This window comes from Rhinolophus ferrumequinum, chromosome 20 (assembly GCF_004115265.2).
Source record: "Rhinolophus ferrumequinum isolate MPI-CBG mRhiFer1 chromosome 20, mRhiFer1_v1.p, whole genome shotgun sequence".
Classification (NCBI taxonomy): Eukaryota; Metazoa; Chordata; class Mammalia; order Chiroptera; family Rhinolophidae; genus Rhinolophus; species Rhinolophus ferrumequinum.
Genome location: NC_046303.1, coordinates 41,457,975 through 41,480,309, shown reverse-complemented (window position 1 = coordinate 41,480,309; position 22,335 = coordinate 41,457,975). Strand labels below are relative to the sequence as shown.

The following is a 22,335-nucleotide window of genomic DNA, read 5'->3' as shown; positions in this document are numbered from 1 at the left end:
TGACACAATTATTTGATAATTGTTCTGGAAAAGGGGACACCCAAAAAATCAAGCAATCAAAAAAAACCAATAAACTAAAATTAAAAAGAACCATTCTATGAAATCTACACACAAGATAAAATTTCCATTGATAAGAAATAAAATTCAAGTAAACATGCAAAAGACACACCAAGAAAAGTAGAATACATTCTTGAAGAAGGAAAATTAAACATGCAGAAAAATGAGTTTGAGTTTTGAGAGTAACAAGGTAGGGTGAGGCCCAATTTACCTTCACTGTCTGACATGGCATGTTGGAAGTCATCCATGATGAATGCTATGTCACGGTCATAGCCTCGAGTCCGTGATTCTTCTCTCATGTGTTGCTGAACTTCAGGCAATGAGTGACTTGATCCAAACTGATCCCTGGTGTCTGCAGATATTGGTGGCAGGGGTCCAGCTGCAGCCCTGGCCATTCCCATGGGCTGGCCAACAGGACTGAGTGGACTTTCTTCTTCAGAATTCTGGGCCACGATTGGTATTCTTCCTCTACTCTGGCTAATTGGCAAACTGGTAGGCTTAGTTCTGCCAGACGGAGATGCATGACTGAAGGAAACATCTAGAGCTTCAGCCTCTTGAGCTTTCAGTCTTAGGGAAGAGCTGGAAGATTCTCTTTTGATTGATAAATCAAGCCCATAAACAGAAGAAGGTCTGGATGAAGGTCTGGACCTACTGCCACTACTGTATGGCTTATCTGCTTCATCCTGAAGAGCCGACCGTATAGTATTTCCTAATGTGCCCAGACCTGTGCCAAGAGATGATCCCATAAATTTTTGTTGGTCTGTGATATTTTTTCTGAGGCCAAAAGTGATATCATCTTGAAGAAGCCTTGCTCTGGAAGAAATTCCACCAATAGATGAAGTGCTAGAGGTCATATAGCTTGAATAATCGGGTTCAAGGTCTCTACTTTCTTGAATAGGTGAAAATTTTGACATCTTAGGGTCAATTAGTGATTTCTTATGTTTTGACTGCTTTTGATAAAGTATGGCTGCTGGTAGTTGTTTTGCTGCTTGTTTTTCAAGGGTGAGTCTACTAATGCTATACTTTTCAGATTTGGGGAAATGTCTATAGCTTGTATCGGCATGGTAATAATGGGAGAGACCAGCAAGGTGATCTAAGCTCTCTGCCCCTCTACGGAATTCTTGTTTAATCTGATGTTTCAGAAGCTTTAACTCATAAGGATCTTCCATTGGATCTTCCTCTGCTTTCACATAACTATGCAATCTAGAGGAAGTCTGTAAAGGTGCTAGGAAATCTGTCACATCTTGAGACCTCCGTGGTTCAGTGGTTCGAAGTAGACGGTCTGTTTTTGACAGGTCCTTTTCATGAAGACTAAAGGCAGTGCTTAATGCTGCTGTGCCTTTGGTAATTTCTCCAATGTCATCAATTAGGACAAAGTTTCGTGGAGTATGATGGTCAATATCTGCATAAAAAGAATCTGCCGATATGCTTGATATTGGACTGCTTGCCATGCTACTTCTCTCCTCCAATCCGATTCTTAAGTCTAAGCTATTGTACTTACTACCAAGATGGGAAACGGCATAAGTGTTATCAGTAGAAACAGGTGCTATCATCAGGGGTTGGTTGCGAATCACTTCATAGTTTGAAGTTATCTTGGGCTCCAAGTATAACGTGGTCTGCCGTGGCTTTTGCTGTATCACCATCATCTGTGATGGTAACTGATACGAAGGTTGTGGGGCTGGTGCAGGTTGAGCCTGAGGTGTGAAAGACATGGTTGCCACAGCTTGGAACGTTGGCTGTGTCTGATAAGGTGAAACTTGCTGATGGTACAAAGTTTGTTGCTGAAAATGGGACTGTTGGGTGTATGGGGTGGGTGCTTGGGTAGGGAGAGCAGGGGAAGAGTATTGGTATTGCGTATAAGGACTTGTAGGGGGAACTGATTGAGATTCTGTTTGGGTTTGTGGGGGTATAAACTGGCTGAATTCAGTTTGGGGAGCAGTCCTTGGTCGCTCTATGCCATGCTGACTTTCTATTCGGGTTGGTCTGGTGCTGCTCACCTCACTGTCAGACATGTAATCCCGATCCTCGGCTACTCCCTGGAGGTAGGCTCGCTCTCTCTTTTCTCTCTCCTTTAATAATGCCTCTTTCCTTCTGTTAATTCCCATTTCCAGGTATCGTAACTTGGCATCAATCTCCTTTTCTTCCTCATCAAGTTCTGCTTGTTTCTTTCTAAGCTTTGCAGATTCCCTCTCCACAAGATCAAGCTCTCGGTCGATATCCTGGAGGATCTTGGCTCGGGCCATTGTGTTGGTTCTGCAGATCCTTCTCCTGGAAACCGTGCCTATTGTGCTGTACGTCGACTGAGTTCCTGTGGAGGTCTCCTCAGGAGGGGGGTTTGGCAGGGTTCTCTTAACTTTCTTCTGGACGCCAGAGGGTGTCATGGTTTGAGAACCTTTCGTCTATAATTAAAGAGACAAAATATAGCACTTTATTAGCAAGGAAAAAATGTAAAGGTCAAAAAGTCTTCATAATTTACTGCTAAATAAAAATGATTGCATATATATTTTATGCATGACAGCATAAAAATAAATATTCTATATGTATTGTTCGCAAATGAAATTAACTGGAAAATTTATCCTTTCTTGTCAAATTGATTTTTATTATTATAATAACTTCTGGAATAGAAGAAGTGAATTTTGAAATCAAGCACAGAACTCATTGTTTGGCAGGTTTATATTTTAGCTTGACTCTAAAAACTCACTTTCCATCCTATTTAATAGGCTTATGATTATTTACTGAATGCATTCCTAGAGTATCTGTGTTAACTATCTAAAGTTGAAATTATGTTGAAGACGATGGTCATTTACCATTAAGTTCAATCCTTGCTTTAATATTCCCGTTCCTACTTTTATCCCATATAGTGGCTGTCATTTCTATTCCAACCATGAAGTATTTTGAAATTAAATTCTTAAATTCTTTAACATCTTTTCCCCCCAAAAGAGAGTAATTTGAATGAATTTCCTATTTAACCTTTCAATATTTTCGTGACTATTGGGGTCTTTTATTTTCTTTCAACTTTATTCTTTGTTAATTCTAGATTCTTCTTAATTCTTTAGCAATTTCTACATATAGGAAAAGGAATGAACTAAAATGAAAACCCATTTAAATCTTTTTTAAATTTGATAGAGTATATCATTGGTGAGTTGTCAGATATTTTCGATTTCATTTGGTTAATTTTTCATAAACCAGCATTCTAAGAATCACTGGTTTTGGAGAATCATACATATTTAGAATATCAAAAGACATGAGAGAACATAGTCACTACTGGGGGTGCCAAAAAAATGTATACACGACTTGTATTCATCTCTTGTTATTGGTATATTTGAGTATTACAATTTTCATACAGTTTTTTCCCTTTCTTACAATGTGTATACATTTTTTGCCATCTTCTGCATTTATAGTTAAAATAAACCGATATACTCAAAGTTAATCAAGCATTTAGTAGCATGTTCACAACCAGATCTTAGGTCTGTTGTCTTCTAGTTGTGTATTCTTTACATTTTTAAAAATTTTTCTTACTAATAATCCAAAGAACTTAATTCACCCCTTTTCCCCAATCACCAAATATTGAGGGCAGAAAAATAATAGAGAGTATATGAAAATTATGTCTAAAGAATTAGATCATATTTGTCCAAGACCCTGTGCTTTTACTGTATTTTATTATTGCCAAACTAATTTCCTTGTTTTTTTATCTGCTTTCTGTTATAATTTTTCCTCTCCCTTTATCTACCCTAATTATTTCTGAAATAGAAATCATAATAAAAAGCAATAGCCTAAAGATCAATTGAGGTTTATGTGTATTTCTGATATTTAAAATATTCGGATGCAAATTCACAACGAATAAGTAATGTAAGTCTGTGAAATATGATAGAGTGATTTTGAAATTGTAGATTGTTCCTGCTCACAGAAAAATCTCAAGGAATATGGGAAATTGGAGCCTCCAAAGCAGCTGTTTGGCTTTTTATTTATTTTCTCTTCGCCTCAATTCTTTTCATTTTATTTAATATTCACAATTATAGGGCTATATTATATAGATTATAGGGTTATTATGAAGATGAAATGAGACAACTCTGTAACATATTGGGTTCATATTGTAGGCAGCCATTAAATGCTATTTCCTTGCAAAATCTACTTATTTCTGCAAGAAACAGATTTTCGATAAATTCACATTATAAATCTTTTTTAAAAGTTTATTTGCAAAAAGATAAAAATGGAAATCTAATAATCATTTTCTTAATAATTTTCTAAAATACTAATATAGATATGTCGTTTTTTAAAAAAAGGTTTTGCATAATATTTTCAGTTTTCTAAATGTAATGGTGTTCAATGGGAGGCTGAAATCCCTGTTTCTTTTTCCTTGACTTGCAATTGCTATATTTGTTTTATCCATGAGAATATTTAAATTTAAAATGTTCACGTATAATACATGATTGTGGCTGTGAAATGGTTTGATAAAAGGATGTTTAACTGCATTACCCGAAAGTGTTCAAGCCTTACATAATAGGAAAGGACGAATTTTCCTTCCTACCAAAAGAGGACAAAAACCCCCACCAATTAATGTAACACTGGCAGAGAAATGATCCTGGCAGAGAAAAAGCACACAAAACAGAGAAGGTAACTATGGAATGGAGCACACAGAATGAAAAAAAATTTGTGCAGCGGATACGTAATTTTAAAATTAATTTTTAAAAATATTGAAGGCATCCATTAAATGGGTGCACATATTTGAATAAAAGAATGAATAAATTAAAAGGTAAAATAAAAACTTGTGATTAATTTTCAAACTGAATCAAGAAGTCAATTTCCCAGATTCAACGAGTGGGATGAGCTTACAAATGAAATCATAGGAAAAATAACACCAGGAGGAATCACAAAAAAGGACTATTTATTGCACTAAAGTACTTGTTAACAAAATGAAGTAGAAATTTCTATTAGTTTTTATTATTTATTGCTCATACATGCATGAATTATTTTCTAATTTAATTTTTTGATTAACAGTTTATAGTTCTCATTTGAGACAGATATAGTCAAGCTCATTTTTTTAATACGTGCTGGATTAAAGAAGCATTCCAGGTGTTGATGGCTTGTTATCCACCAGAGTTGCAAGTATTTAACCATCCATGACTCGTGTGGATTAACATTTTATGTGCCTTGGATGTGACTCATGGAAGCAAGAGACAAAGCTGGTTGGTAGACACTACATACTCATTGAGTTTGCCTAGCTGACCACTCAGTCTCCACAAATTGAAATAGCTTTACTGTTCTCTATTTGGCAATTTAATAGCTTTTACTCACTATAGAAGAAGCCACAAAGTTGGAGACTTGTTAAGGTCTCAGCCATATTTATCTCAAATGTGAAGAAGTGTAACAGTGATTGAAAGCTTAGTCTCTCAGGCCAGATTCTAGAATTTTAATCCAAGTGCTAACTGTTACTAACTGTGAAACCTTTTTCAAGTTGCTTAAACACCCTGCACCTGAGTTTTTTTTTTATATGTAAAAGGAGGTTAATATTTATTCTTACATTATTGGCTTGTTTAAGGAGTAAATGAATTAAAACAAATAAAGAGTCTAAATTAGTTTTTGTCCCAGAGGACAGACAGAACTATAATAGAAAATTTAAAGCGATGTCTGGGCAATTTATGATTTTAAAAGGACTGAGTTTCAAGACCATACATGACTTCCAAACTGGGTTTTTAATTCCAATCCAATCAATATAATGTAAAATAAGAGTATTTTTCACTATGGAAAACAGTATAGAGGTTCTTCAAAAAATTAAGAATAGAATTACCATATGACCCAGCAATCCCTCTTTTGGGTATCTATCCCCAAAATCTGAAAACATTTATGTGTAAAGATATATGTGCTCCAATGTTTACTGCAGCGTTACTCACAGTGGTCAAGACATGGAAACTACCAAGATGTCCTTTGAGAGATGAGCGGATAAAGATGTGGTACATATATACAGTGGAATATTACTCGGCCATGAGAAACGATAGAATACTATCATTTGATACAACATGGATGGATCTTGAGATTATCATGCTAAGCAAAAAAAGTCAAACAGGAAAAGCTGAGAACCATATGATTTCACTCGCATGTGGGATATAAAACTGAAAGCAACAATCAAAAGAGACAAACAAACAAAAACTCATAGACACAGACAAGAGTTTAGTGGTTATCAGAGAGTAAGGGGGAGTGGTAGAAGAGAGTAAAGCAGGTCAATCAAATATATGGTGATGGAGAGAGAATTGACTTGCGGTGGTGAACACACAATGCAATATGTAGATGAAGTATTATAGCACTGTAGACTTAAAACCGGTTGGTTTTAACTAACCAATGTCATCCCAATAAATTTAATAAAAAAAATTTAAAAAATTGAAAAAAATCAAAGTAGCTAAGGTATATGGACACACTATCCTAAGGCCTTTAAATACTATATGTATGTGTATTATCTCATTGTCAAAATAATCTAAAGTCAATATAAGGATGAGAAAAGAATACCTATTTTTTCGCCAAAAGTTGAAGAAGCTAAAAATAGACGCTACACCAGTATTGCTTATTGATTGGTACATATAATAAATATGGCAAAAAATCAATTTACTAATGTATTCCAGTATTAGCTCCCTACCTATAAATGTAAAATGCATTGTTCTAGATACTAATGGTGCAGAGCTAAGGGGCATGACATTAAATTAACGTAAACCCTGTTCTCAAAGAATTCATAATACAAGAATATTTTTTTGAATGCTGTATGAAGAAATTACTTATCTTTTGTGAAATAGCTCTTGTTAATACCTGAGATTACTTCTAAACCATGTACTGCTAGAGAGAGTTAGGAATGTATTTTTCACTTTATAAATGTAGGAAGCGATACATACTGTTGGAAATCAATGTTCATCATGATAATTATCTTGGATTTTTAAGCTTGTTCTTTTAGTTAAGCACAAGATAATGGAGATGTGGATTCACTTACAAATAGTACAATTCCATGTAGGTTTATTGATAAATAAGGTACTTTGATAGAGGTAAATATCATATAGCCTCTTAAAAAAGCATCTATATAACAAGTCAGAAGGTGAATTAGAGGATTATATAAAGAGTGTACTGGGACCCCAAATAAGACGGATTTACTTTTAATTTAGGGAAGGAAAGATGAATTAAGACATAACAGAAAGTCTGGGTCTTGAAGAATGGATGAGTCTTAAAAAGGAGAATATTTTCTATGTGGAGGGAACAGTATGAAATGTACTTTTTCAGAGAAACACCAAGGATTATCTGGTTTTACTTCATCCTTGTGATGAATTAATAATACCTGTGGGATGGAAACATACCCAGACAGTGTTCTAGGCAAATAGAAAGAGGGAAAATAAAAAAGCAAATACAATATGTAGGGAAAAAAACATAGCCTGAAAGCTGTATCTATATTAAAATCTCTATTTATCCATCTTCTTTTTTACAGATGGAATGGCAAACCTGGTTATTATATGCTGGTCAAATTGACTCCGGTACCATGTGAAATACCGGGGCAAACCATGAAACTGTAAATGTGGAATCACTGGCAATGACTTCTAATCCAGTGTACTGGGTAGCAATCAGTGTGGCTTTCTGTCAAAGAGAAAATTGTGACAGCCCAATTTATCTTCCTTCAATGATAATGTGGCGGTCCGTGTAAATAACACAGAAACAACAGATAAAACCTCATCAGGCTTCAGCAAAACATTTTACATTGTCTCATGACATAGTCACTAACATAGTTTTGCCACCAGAATGAAGAGTCACATAATCTGTCAGGGATTTGCGTGCTGACCATGGATGGCTATTCATGGTTCAGCATCAATGTAAGTAATCAATGAATGTTTCTCAATCTGGACACTCATGGCAATTTTGACCAGATGATTGTCTGTTGGGGGTGGTAGTGGCTGTTTTGTGAATTATTGGATGTTAGCTGCAACTCTGGCCTCTACCCACTAGATGCTATCAGCACATTTCTCTCCCACTCATGTAAATCAAAAACGTCACCATTTATTGTCAAAAATCTCCAGGGGAAGTGGAGGCAAAACAGTTACAGATTATAGGAGGATATACAAGATAATGTTCTCAGTAAGAGACCATCGACCTACTGTTATTTAATGTATCTATTGATGAAGAAAATGCTGGTATTTGTATATGAGTGTGTCTTAGCCTGAATGGAAAACTAGGCTTCTTAGAGGAACTGGGACTCCAATGGCACTTTGAAAAAGAGAACACTTGGGATAAAGGGTGAAAGAAAAAGAGACACTCCAGGCTACAGTAAGAATCTCAGTAAAATTAATAAAGATAGGAATGTATTAAATTGTTTTGCCTTGATCCTATAATTAATTCCTTTATTAAGTAGGATAATTCTCACCTACTAGATCAACATGAACTAATATTCAAATGGTAACCAACACAGCTTTTAAAAATATAATTTTATTAGAGAACAGGGAGGAAAAAAAAGATGTCTACAACTATGAGAATTCATTCATTCAGTACAGAAAATAAGTCTTTCTAGTAAAACCTCATAAAAGTATTGGGAAATTTTTGACAGCTGTAACAACTAAGGAAAAATCAGAGGGTAAGGAATTGCCAGTCTGATTGAAAAATTATGTAAATGCTAGTTCTTCGTTAAAGGTTGCCTGTTACTCTAAGCACAAAAGAAGGATCAATGGTGTGATTAAAAAGAAATTACCACCTTAAGAGGACAGGACAATTATTTAGTTTGAGAAATTAAACACCAGAATTACTAAGGGAGATCAGGTGAATAGCTAAACTCAATTTTAAAATCAAGAAATTCTTGCCATCTTAAAATTAATCTAAGCAAAAAGAATTAGAACAGTAACAACAACCACCACCACAAAAAACTATCCGAAAGCTCAGTGAAATCGTTTTTTTAAAGTTGAGAACATTTTTAACTAAAAGAGACACTATCATATTTTTCACTGTTCTAAATACTGCGATTATAATGATGAATAAGACCTGCCCTTTAATTGTGCAGTATTCTATAGAGAACTGAGGAACAGAAATTGTTCTCAGGGTCCTTTGTCCCACTCTATTTGAACCACCCCATCCAGAGCCTTCACTAATTTTGAACATGAAAGTAAGTCTTTGTCTTGGTAAGAAGAATAATACTCAAAAGTATGAAGCCCTGACTTTGTTTGCTCGGCTTTGTACCTGGCCATTCATTCTTCTTTGGGTGTAAACATCATTTATAAAGAGCTATGCCTTTTAAGCATTAGGGAGGTAGGTGGATGTCTAGGGCTTTTCTCCTCCAAACAAGATAGTAGCTCTTTAAGATATATGAACATAGGTTAGCATATTCCTTTAACTTTGGGAATTTAGGGTGAAGGATGATGATGAAGCTATAAGGCAAACATAAGGCTGCAAATTGGAAAATATGCTTTTACATGTCTTTTCGTGTAAGTTGACTGGAAGCAGAGTTTCACTCTCTGAAATGTGAATGTAAAAATTTATCTTCAAGGGGTCTTCTCCACTTCCAATACCAACAGTTGTGAGACAAAAGAGCAGTTGAATATAAAAATATCCAGCATTCTATTCTAAGCACTGTACTATTAATAATGTGTTTCCAAAATAGACCCATATTTACCACCATTCCACCCTCACCCCCACAAAAGAAAACTGAAGAATGACCTATGAATAAAGAAATTCTAAATGATACTACTCATGGAAAAATACTTTAAAACCTGATCAAACATTTACAATCTATTAGGAATTTCAACAGGCACAGTGCCTAGCATATACAAAATAAAACCATCAAATTTCTTCAACTAGAGTATTGTGGAAAAGTGCAATAACTATCTCCATGAATCAAAACTCTAAACAGCCAGTATGATCATTGCTATGAGACTATCATTGAATTATTGAAAAATTATAGACACCTTTATCAATCAACAGTCTTGACTCTCTATTGTCATGGGAGAGAATTTACCATTTGTGAATGTAATTGACTTTTTTTTTTTAGTTAAAGTTTATTGGGGTGACAATTGTTAACAAAGTTACATAGATTTCAGGTGTACAATTCTGTATTACATCATCTATAAATCCCATTGTATGTTCACCACCCAGAGTCAGTTCTCCTTCCATAACCATATATTTGATCCCGAAATGGTTTCTAAAAAGCAGTTTTTCTCTAACTGTGATACTATTCTAGTAACAAGAAAAAAGTGAGAAACTCAATTATAGGACCCTATTATATTAACAGGAAAATAAAAACAAAGTAACAACATACTTACAAGTCACACACAAGTTATTTCTCAAAGTCCAGTAACATAGACAAAAATGTTTCCAATTAATATTGTGAAAATGGCAGTCAATATTTCATCAAACATCTTTAAGCTTTTTCTTAATGTACCTTTTGTACCAGTTTGTTTTGTTTTCTTGCTGAATGTCATTGCTCTTGGGCTGAGCAGCCAAGCAGAAAACTAGTTTGTGCCTCACTAGATAAAAGCATTAGAGATGTCAGTCTGTGCAACACTTATTGCCTTATATTTTCTGGAACATCCCAAAGACATTAATTTATGAGTATATTTCTTCTTCCTCCTTCCCACTACCTCTCCCTTTCTTTTTTTTTTTTCTTTCCTAACATTAAATCAGATGGCTATATTCCAATGAATTGGACAAAGTATATGCTGTCCATATGCTCCTTTGATATAGCTGGTTATAATGGCCATAATATGTAGGGATTTTTTTTTTCCAGACTGGCAACTGCTTTATTCAACAATCAGATACATCAAGAGTTCAAGAGGAATATTCATATTTCATCACAAATCTCCTTAGAAGAGTGTTCATAAGCAATGATCACTGGAGATGGACTTTAAGAATCGAAAGAAATAGAGAACGAGGTATTAGATCAATCATCATCCTCACAGAAGTGTTAATCACTCAGGACCTGGTGGGACTTTTCATGGTATCAATTTGTTACACACAGGTGGCATCACATGATAGTTATGCTTGTAGATGAAACACTCTAGATCGCACTGTTGGTGCAGATGTATTCTTGGAGAGAAAACCGAACATCCCTAGTTTGTTTTGTTTTCCTTTCTATTTTTATTTTTTTTTAAAGTAAGTTTTGGAGTAATTTGTTACACAGCAGTATATAACATATGCTCACTGACTTTTCTACATTATAGAACATCTGAATATATAATTATTTATCTTTCTGATGATTTGCTCTCACATTCTTTAAACAGACAGTCCATCCACTCTGACACATTCTTCCTGGATAGCCTGTGTTGTAGGTATGGCCTCTTCGCTGTTCTGCTTCACCTTGCCTTATTGGATTATTTTCTGCTGTAAAGCCCTGATTCCTGAACCAGAAGTGACTCACTGTGGAGTCTGCAGGATCCTCTCTAGGTTGTTGCCTCAACCTTCTTTCCTAGCTTCTTACCTTCTTACCTTCTTACCTACCAGGTAAACTGGACCCGTTTTTGACATGCTGCCAAGAAATGGTGATAATTTATAGGTTATTAATGAAACACCAAGAGAACAGTTAAAATGAGAGTAGTTTTGCCTTTTGAAATGTATCCTGAGGTTTTCAATTTTCTAGAATGTTATATTTTTCAGTGAAAATTATTTTAAATGTTCCTTATACTGGCTACTTACAGAAAGAATAAGCATTTGAGAAAACAGCTTGCACTGGGGGAAAAAAAAAAAAATACTTTCCCGGTCTTCCTATCTTCTGAAGTCTTCCAGTCTCCAGCCCTTAGAACCTTGCCTTATATGCATGGCTAAATTAACAAATGCAGGGCTTACTGGTACTTCACAGAAACACAGACTATTTCTACTTTTTAATATTCCTGACATATAAGGAATAAAGAAGTGTTCCCATTAAGATTACCAAATTGTGATATTTTAAAAATACTGACTTTGAAAAATTATACTCTGAAATAAACACAAAAATACAAACTAACTTGTACTTGAAAATGACATTAGAGGCCTAAATTTTAAGGCCCTTTGTAAAAGTAAGGCTAAGGCCAAATGACATCCCTTGGTCTCTCTGTGATTCTTCATGCAGGAGTGAATTTTTTTTCTCATAAAAGTTCAAAATTAGATCTGTCTTAGGACTACATAGACTTTAATGGGTTGCTGAGGGAGGGGGTTCTTTATTACTCAGATAAATAAATCTCTAATGATGATATGTCATGTGTTGGAATTAATATTTGGGGGGTTTGGCCCAGCACCCCTTTAAAATCACTCCACATGTTCATCTCACTAACCAATTAAGAGCATGGCATTTTTGAGAAGTTAACTTACTACTCTGTCTTTGCATATATGAAATAATAATTAATACGACTTTCACAAACTGCTCTCATGAATTACTTTAACGGACACAATTATTCAGAACATTCTTGCATAGAAATAGATTTTTATAGAGACCACACAAAGGTATTCAGAAGTCCCCTATGCCTCTCACAGGTAGCTAATGATTTTTACTTGGGAACCTAATGATTGAAATTTCTTGAATTGGGGCCGTTTTTCTTGAAGGCCTAGAAAAAGGACTTAGGTGAGTGATACACATTTGGTAAGATAAATATTCTAAAAAAAACTCATTTTAGTATATTAAATTAAGCTGTATATAGATCCCTTCACATACTTATTCATTATACCAAAAATAATCTAATTGTTTATTCATGTAGGTTGGCAACCAAAATGCCCTGATAAATGTAACATAGATTTAACTTAGTGGTAGTATGCAGCTTCAGTCTAATAATGTTTATTGTCTTATTATAAAATAAAAATATGTAATAATTGCTTTCTTAAATTATGAACTACTTGAGAAGTATGTGTTCTAATATGAGATTGTAGTCTTGAAATTTCAGCTAGCTTTTCTACTCTACGATATGATAGTGTCAAAGCTTTCAACAACTTCAGAACATGTCTATGAAAAAATGTATATGGTATATTGCCTACAAATTCAAGGTCTCTAGATTTATATCTACCTCTGTCTACCTGGTTTTCCTCTGGGGATGGATCTATATATATTTCCACAATTATTTTCAATGTGTAAAATATATTTTCTGTATGATAGCACTTACATAAAATACTACTAGTCCATGGCAAGTACACAATAAGTTGTAGGTATTAACTAATTGTTATAATATGCATCTCTTGAAAACAATAGCAATAATTCTTTAATAGAAATGAAGTGGATTTCAGACTGAGGCAAGATGTAGCAAGGCAGTTAGGGGCTACAATGTAAGATGTGACCAAATAATATAAATCAAACTTCTAGGAAAACCTATTAATATAATAATCATTCAAGTCTATGCTCCAACTACAGAGGCTGAAGGAGATGAAATTGAGTGCTTTTACATAAGTATTAAAGAGGAAATTGATGGACACCAAAATAAGTCATGCTAATAATCACAGGTGACTGGAGCGCAAAAGTAGAAAATAAAGCAGAACTAAATGTCAATGGAAAATTTGGACTAGGGGTCAGAAATGAAGCAGGGGATCAGCTCGTGGATATCTATGAAGCCAAACTTGTCCGTCACAAAAACACATGCTTCAAACAACTGAACAGATGACTGTATACAAGAAATTCACCAGATGGCCAATACAGAAATCAAATAGACTATGTAATTGGAAGCAGGAGATGGAAAAGCTGTATTCTCTCTGCCAAAACAAGACCAGGAGCAGATTGTGGTACTGAAGACGAACTGTTACTATCAAACATTAGAGGCTAAAAAAAAAATCACAGCATCAGAATGTAACGTAAATAATATTCCTGATGGATTTGAAGTCCATAAAAAAACAGATTTGCACTGCTAAACTTAATTGACCAATAACCAGAAGAACTGTGCACTGAAAATAGAAATATTATTAGGGAAGAATGTGAAAAGACAATGCCAGAAGTAATAAGGAAAAAAAAATTGAAAGGGATGACAGAATAAACACTAAAAATTGTTAAAGAAAATGAGAGGCAAAAGCAAACGATGACAAAAGCAGGGTTAGAATCCTGAACACAGTTTTTCAACAGCTATCACACAGAGAAAAAGAGAACTATTATAATAGTCAATGTAAGGAGTTATAAAAACAAAAAAACAAAAATGAAAAGATCTTAACAGCAGATTCAACAAATAAAATGGAAATCCATATCTAAACTTGGAATATTAAATGACCAACAAGGGAGCATATTATCTGACCAGGAGAAAATAAAAGAAAACTGGAAACAGTATCCTGAAAATCTACACAAGAAACAGAGATGACAGATATCTTTTAAGAAGATTCCTATGAAGTAGAATCTGTATTTCTGGAAAGCGAAATGAAAGCTGCCCTGAAAGCATCAGGAAGAAATAAATCACCAGGGGTACATGGAATACTGATAGAATCATTTCAAGCCATAGAAACTGAATGTGTCAAAATCCTAACAAGAATATGTCAACATATATAAAAAACAAAACAATGACCTGCAGACTACAGTGTTTCCCCGAAAATAAGACCTAGCCGGACTATCAGCTCTAATTCGTCTTTTGGAGCAAAAATTAATATGATACATATATATATATATATATATATATATATATCTCATATATAAAATGATATGTATATTATAATATATATCATATTATATATTATAATATACATATAATATATATATAATATAATTATATTATATAATTTAAGACCAGGTCTTATATTAATTTTTGCTCCAAAAGACGCATTAGAACTGATGGTCTGGCGAGGTCTTATTTTCGGGGAAACACGGTAGTAATATTCAATATACATCCCATTTTTCAAGAAAAGAGATGCCCAGGAGTGCAGTAACTATTGGACCATTGCTCTAATTTCCCACGCAAGTAAAGTGATGCTCAAGGTGATGCAAGAAAGGCTTTTACCTTATATGGAACAAGAAATTCTGGATGTCCAAGCTGGACTTAGAAAAGAAAGGGGCACTTGAGATCTAATTGAGAACATATGTTGGGTATTGGACTGTGCCAAAGAATTTCAGAAGTTTAGTCTATGTTTTATAGACTACAGTAAAACCTTTGACTATTTAGATCATGATATAGGTTACTCTGAAGAAATGGGCATGTCTCAGCACTTGATTGTCGCGATGTGTAATCTATATTGTGGACAGGAAGCCTCTATCAGGACAGAATATGGAGAGAGAGAATGATTTCCTATTGGTAAAAATGTCAGACAAGCATACATTTTATCTCCCTATTTGTTTAATCTGTACTCAGAACCCATCAAGCAAAAAACTGGGATAGACTCAGGGGAAGAAGGAGTGAAAACTGGTGGAAGAAATATCTTACTATCAGAATATTGAAATTGTTAAAGATTTTGCTTACTTTTGTTCAGTCATCAAATCAAATGGAGACTGTAGCCAAGAAATCAAGATAAGGCCGAGACTAGGAAGGGCAGCAATGAAAAAATAGAGAAAGATCACCAAGAGCAAAGATGTATCATTAGAGACCAAGGCTAAGATCACCTATACCCTCATTGTCCCAGTTACTATGTACGGATATGAAAGTTGAACAGTGAAGAAGGCTGATAGCAAAAATGTAATTCATTTGGAATATGAAGTTAGAGGAGAGCTCTATAGAAACCCTGGACCACCAGAGAGGTAAACAAGTGGGTCCTAGAGCAAATTAAGCCTGAAATACCGCTAGAGGCAAAAATGACAAAACTGAAGCTATCTTACTTTGGGCACATTCTGAGAAGGTGGGGTTCTTTGAAAGGACAATAATGTTAGAAAAAATAGAAGGCAGCAGGAAAAGAGAAATACCAGATATGAGATAGATTGATTGCACAAAAGAAGCCATAGGCATAAGTCCACAGGAGCTGAGCAGGGTTATGAGGACAGGACATTGTGGATATCACTCATTCATATGTTCACCAGGTGTTGGAGCCAACTGAATGGCATGTAACACACATTGTATTACCAAATATGCATATGAAAACTCAATGGAAATTATGATTTGTTGATATCAGGAGTTAAAAAATTTATAAACTAAATGCTCTTTTTAAAATTAAGATTTTTGGACTTCATCATCTAATCTAATAGTGATTCACTGGGGGAAAAGGCAGGTAAGACCATTTGTAGAATGACTAGAAAGAGGCCTAATTTATTGAACATAATTTAGGATTTAGGTTCAGAATCTCAAGTTTCATCATGACTTTACAATTTACTTGTTCAGCATAACCATAAACAACTTAATGTTCTTTATTCTGTTTTTGACTCTGTAATTTGAAGATTAAACACCTATACTTCATTGGTTTCCTGTAAGATAAAATGAGCTTAGTTGTTTCAAGTACTTAGTAGGTATCTTGGATGTGAAGCACTCATATGATAGTTGATAGTTGCTAATGTTACAATTTCTGTCATTGTATGGATCAAATGTGGTTATATAAATACATACATGTTGCCATCCACAAAACAAAAAACAAGAAAAAGCTCCACAACATATAGTCCACACTATTATTGAATGTTAGAGAATGATCCACAGATATAAAGAGGTAAGCTTAACAGAGTTAACTACTTCTTCATATGAAGCTAAAAATGAAATGTGTAAGCTGTCAATTATTTTTATTACCCTTATGCATAAGTGAAACCGAACAAATAAGTTAAAATTCTATGCCATGATTGGAGTGACATCATAGAAATGACACTGTGGGGGAATTCCAAGACTCAGTCCTTCTACGAAATCAATCTTTAGGCTGGCAAAAGTAGACAGAGTTGACCTTTTAGGAACTCTGGAAATCTAGTAGAAAACTTAGAGCAAACAGGAGAATGCTTAATGAAGAAAACTATTACTATAGTTCAGTAAGAAAGCCTTGTGGTGTTTACTTAATCTTTTATAATCTCCCACCCTCCCACTCAGATACAACATCTAGAGAAAAAGATCAACCTGGACATAGGGGACTTAAACAAACAAACAAACGAACAAACAAAAAAACCATATAAACCTATTAGACCTGATAGGCATCTATAGAACACTATATCCAACAATAGCAGACCACACGTTTTTCTGAAATGCACATGGACATTTTTCAAATAGACCGTATGTTAGGCCACAATACAAATCTGAACAAATTTAAAAAGAGTGAGATCATAAAACGTATTTTCTCTGGCCACAGTGGAATGAAGCTAGAAATCAATACATAAAGGAAAACTTACATAAATACAAAGGATTATAACAGAATACTACAAACAATTGCATGGCAACAAACTAAATAACACTGATGAAATTAAAATGGACAAATTCCTAGAAACAAATAAACCATTAAAACTGAATGGAAAAGAAATAAAAAATCTGAACAGATCTATAATAAGTGAAGAGATTGAATCAGTAACCAAAAACCTTTCAACAAAAACAACAAAAAAAGCACAGGATCAAATTGCTTCCCTGGTGAACTCTATCAAACACTTAAAGAAGAATGAACACCAGAATCCCTAAAATACTTTAAAAAGTTGAAGAGGAGTGTACATTTCCTAATTTATTTTATGAGGAAACTATTACCTTGATACCAAAGTGAGACAAATATATCATAAAAAAGTAAACTATAAACCAATATCACTTATGAAGATAGAAAATTCCTCAACAAAATAATAGTAGACACAATCCAAGAGCATATTAAAAAGATAACTTGGTAAAATTTATCCCAGGAATGCAATGTGATTTAACATACTAAAATACTAAAATCAATCAGTGTAATATAGAGCAACAATCAAAAAAAAACAAAAAACAAACAAACAAACAACTCTTATGAGCATCTCAGCTGATGAAGAGAAACAATTTCACCAAATCCAACACTCTTTCACGGTAATGACACTAAAATCAGTCAGGAACAGAAGGGAACTTCATCAACATGCTAGAGACTATTTATGAAAATGCCACAGCTAACATCATACTTAATAGTGAAAGACTTCATGGTGAAAGACTGAAAGCTTTTCCCTTGAGATCAGAAACAAGAAAAGGAAGTCTGGTTTTACCACTGCTATTCTGCATTGTATTGGAAGTTCTAGCCAGAGAACTTAGGCAAGAAAAAGAAACAGAAAAAAGACATCCAAATTAGAAAGGAAGAAATAAAGCAATCCATTCACAGATTATTATATACATAAAAGGATCCTATATACAGAAAATACCAAGATTGTACAAAGAAAATTAGCTAACAAACAAATTCAGCAAAGTTCCAGGGTACAAGATCAACACAAAAAAATGTCAGTTGTGTTTGTATAAACCTGCAATGGCCAATCTGAAAAGAAAATCAAGAAAACAATTTCATTTATACCAGTGTTCAAAGAGTAAAATACACAGGAATAATTTCATGAAGGAGGTGAACGACTTTTATACTGAACACTACAAAACTTTGCTAAAAAAGAGAAAAAAAAAGAAGAGCTAAATAAATGGAAATATATGCAATGTTCATGGATGGGAAGACTTAATGTAAGGTTAGGATGGCAATACTACCCAAAGTGATCTACAGATTCAATGCATTTCCTATAAAAATTCTAATGGCCTTCTTTTGCACAAACAGAAAAGCTGATCATCAAATTAATATGTAATTTCAAAGAGCCCCAAAGTGCCAAAACAATATGGAATAAGAAAAACAAAGCCGGAGGACCTACACTTCCCTATTTCATAACAACTTCAAAGCTACAATAATCAAACCAGTGTGAAACTGGCCTGAGTACAGACATATCTTAATGGAATAGAATTGAGAGTGCAGTAATAAACCCTTACATCTATGACTAATTGACTTTCAACAAGAGTGCCAAGAACATTCAATAGGGAAAGAATAGTCTTGTCAACAAATAATGCTGTATATCCAGATGCAAAAGAATGAAGTTGGACACCTACCTCACACCCTGTACAAAATTAACTCAAAATAGATCAACGACATAAATAAAAGAGGTAAGGCCATAAAACTCCTCAAAGAAAATATAGGGATCATGATTGAATTTGGCAATGGATTGTTAGATATGACACCAACAGCATGAGTACAAAATTAAAAAAATAGATAAATTAAACGTCAATTAAAAATTTATATATCAAATGTCATTGTACAGAAGATAGAAAGACAACGTAGAAAATGGGGGAAAATACTTGTAAATAATATATCTGATAATGGTCTAGTACCCAGAACATATAAAGCATTCATACAATTCAACAACAAAAAGACAAACAGCCCAGTCAAAAACTGGGCAAAGTACTTCAACAGTCATTTTCCCAAATGAGAAACAGAAATGATCTAGAATCCCATGAAAAGATGCTTAACATTAGTCATTAAAAAATGCAAATTAAAATCAATGAAACCAATTCATACCAAGATGGTAATAATAATAATAACAACAACAATAATAATAAATGGAAAAGAACAAGTACTGGGAAGTCTTTGGAGAAATTGGAACGCTCATACATTGCTAGTAGGAAGGTATAATGGTTTACCTGCTGTGGAAAAGAGTTTGACAGTTCATTATAAAATTAATTATGGAATTACCAAATGACCCAGCAATTTCACTTCTAGATATATACCCAAAAGAATTGAGAACAGGTACTCAAACAAATATGTATGCATTAATGGTCATTGCAGCACTATTTTCAATAGCTTAATTTGTTTTAAAGCATTAAAGGAATATGGCATTTCAATTTACAGTGTTGTAAAGTGAACCTTACTGATTACAAGGGTATAAAAAGTAAAATGAGGCTAATGATAATTGTCATAGAAGTAAGAGACATTATATTTCCAAATTTTGCATTTCCATTTGAAAGATGCATTGCTATGTGAGAATACAGATATATTTCTTAACTGGTTTGTTGCTTCATTCAACATTATGTTTTCTTGATTATTTTTCTAGGAGAAAAGAAAATGCTTGAAGGTACTTATTGATGCCCTCCTTTTCTCTTCCTTTTAATCTCCCAATGTTGTTATTACTAAGTTTAAAATCACTCTTTTTGTAGTTACTTCTTCAAAAATGTATTGGGGCAGCAAAACATATTTGCTTATATGCTCTTAGAGAGGCAGAAATAAGGTTTGATGACCCGTGAACATAAAGAGCAGCAAAGCAATTTAAAAGAATTGACAATCTAAAGACTACAAAAGCATGATTACATGAAAACTGAAATAACAGATCTGCTCACTGAAAAATGAACGCAGATACTATTTCTCAATTAATTTTTACGTGGTCCTGCTGGACTAGGTAGGATAATGAATGCTATAAATAACTATCAAATGCTGATTCATTCTACAATCACCTGAGAATAGGGGCATAGTTGCATGGGTGATAAGATGATTTTCCAAATGGATAATTAATAAAATCTGAGCTTATTGATTGTTGTACATCTGAGTGAGCATTTATAGGCTTCAGCTCCTGACATAAAAGAACTGGTTGAAACTACTGGCAAAAAAGCTTTCTTAAAAAAATACAACACTGCTGTTTTGTTAGAAACATTTCTATCATTTTAGTACCCATAACATACTGAAGAAATTCATGCACATTTATTCATGTCAAAAGGAAAATTAATGTTGTTATGTTGAGTCTTTTATGCAGTATTATAAAACTCTCTATAATTAGCATTAATTAGTACTTTAAACAGTGATTTCATCTGAAGTTCAAAGAAGTAAATGACTAAAGCATATAAGTGTCCTCCAAGCCTGGAGACTGAGATCTGTGATTAGGGCTGAGTTTCATCAGACAAAGCAATGGGGATTGTCTTGACCCTGTCGTGCTAAAATATACTACATAATATAAGAATTTTAAATTTGGTCCAACATATTAAGAGTAATTTATCTATGTAGATAAAATGGTTTATTAGAGGGACCAAACAATTTTTACATATATATTTTTCATACATGTATATTTAAGCATTTACTTGAGGAGGGAGAAACAGTAGAAGGAATTTTGAGTGTAATCACCGTTAGCTTCAAATCTTCTATTTTTACTGATTTTTCATTCCCTCAAGAAGATTATTTACTGTTCTTCACAAAACTAAGGTTTTATCTGTCATCTCATAAAAAGTTTTCAACCAAAAAATACTGAGATAGCAGTTCTATAATCTATCTTAATGATTTCTTATATTGTTCTCAACCATTAAAGTTAATTTTTTCAACTGTTTTCATTTGAATCCCTTGAACTTGTGCTTGAGATTAAAATAAAATCAATAAAAATCCTCCCTGTTTTTTATAGCTTCAGGCTAAACTACCTGAGTTGATTTAGCTAGATCATTTAAGACTGTGTAACTTATCACACCTGTTCTAGTTCTCTAATTCAAACTCTACACCCTAATTCAATGATGTCAGATGGGTAGCAGATTGGGGGAGAGAGGTTATCACTTTGTGAGGGGTATAAATGTCTTACTATTGCATTGTTTTGTATACCTGAAACCAATAATAATAATAATAATAATAATAATAATAATAATAATAATAATAAAAAGATGCAGAACAGTACAGAAAAGGAAAATAATAATAATAAGAATAATAAGAATAATAATAATAATAATAAAAAGATGCAGAATAGTACAGAAAAGGAAAACCTATTAAATAGTAACGCCTCATTTGATGCAAATGGAATTAATGTTGGTTGGTAGTGAAAAGAACATTGACCTTGACTTCAGTTTCCTCGTCTTTAAAATATGGAATAAAATAAACATAAGGCCTACAAAAAATACATGGTTTGGATCTCAACCAAGCCACTGCATGTGAAAATATTTTATTGGTTATACGAGGCTATAAAAGCATTAAGTATATTAAGTGTATGTTTATTATATGTATGTATATATACACATATATGCTTATTAAAAGTGTATATTTTTATGTTGAATACGATGATAAGAAAATGTCAAGTAACTATTGGAATATATTATAATGCTACTATATACCTTATATCTCAAAATATATGTCAGTTTCATAAATTTTTATATCATAATAATTTCAGTTGCTCACTTTTTCAATAACAGCTAATGCAATACATGAGAGAATCCTAAATAATTAGTGATTTTTAGAAATACAAAAAAATATATAAAAGTACATGCATGTTGTTGGGAGTGGATGTATTTGGGAGAATTAGTATATAGCTTGATTGTAGAGTGAATTATAAACTGCATTATTTCAAAATAGAAAGTGTAGTGAATTGTTAAACAATATGATAAAAGACTGAGGAAGCTAATTAATGCTAAATAATGGTCTATGTTTTTAAACTGTGTCAGTAATAATCAATGCTCTATTAATTCAGAACTCACCTGTCTTAGTTAAACTGGCATGTCCAAATATTTAGTTTTACATTTTCAGCAGAAC

General features: G+C 33.5%; 1 protein-coding gene across 3 annotated transcripts in view; it reads right to left on the bottom strand.

The window, feature by feature from the left end:
* The window catches only part of PCLO (piccolo presynaptic cytomatrix protein), a 383,134-nt gene that overhangs the window by 159,047 nt on the left and 201,752 nt on the right, over positions 1–22,335 (bottom strand). For all 3 annotated transcript variants that reach the window (XM_033088047.1, XM_033088046.1, XM_033088045.1), the window contains exon 7: positions 269–2,456. In XM_033088047.1, the coding sequence (XP_032943938.1) occupies positions 269–2,456 (2,188 nt within the window). The remainder of the gene's footprint in view (positions 1–268; positions 2,457–22,335) is intronic.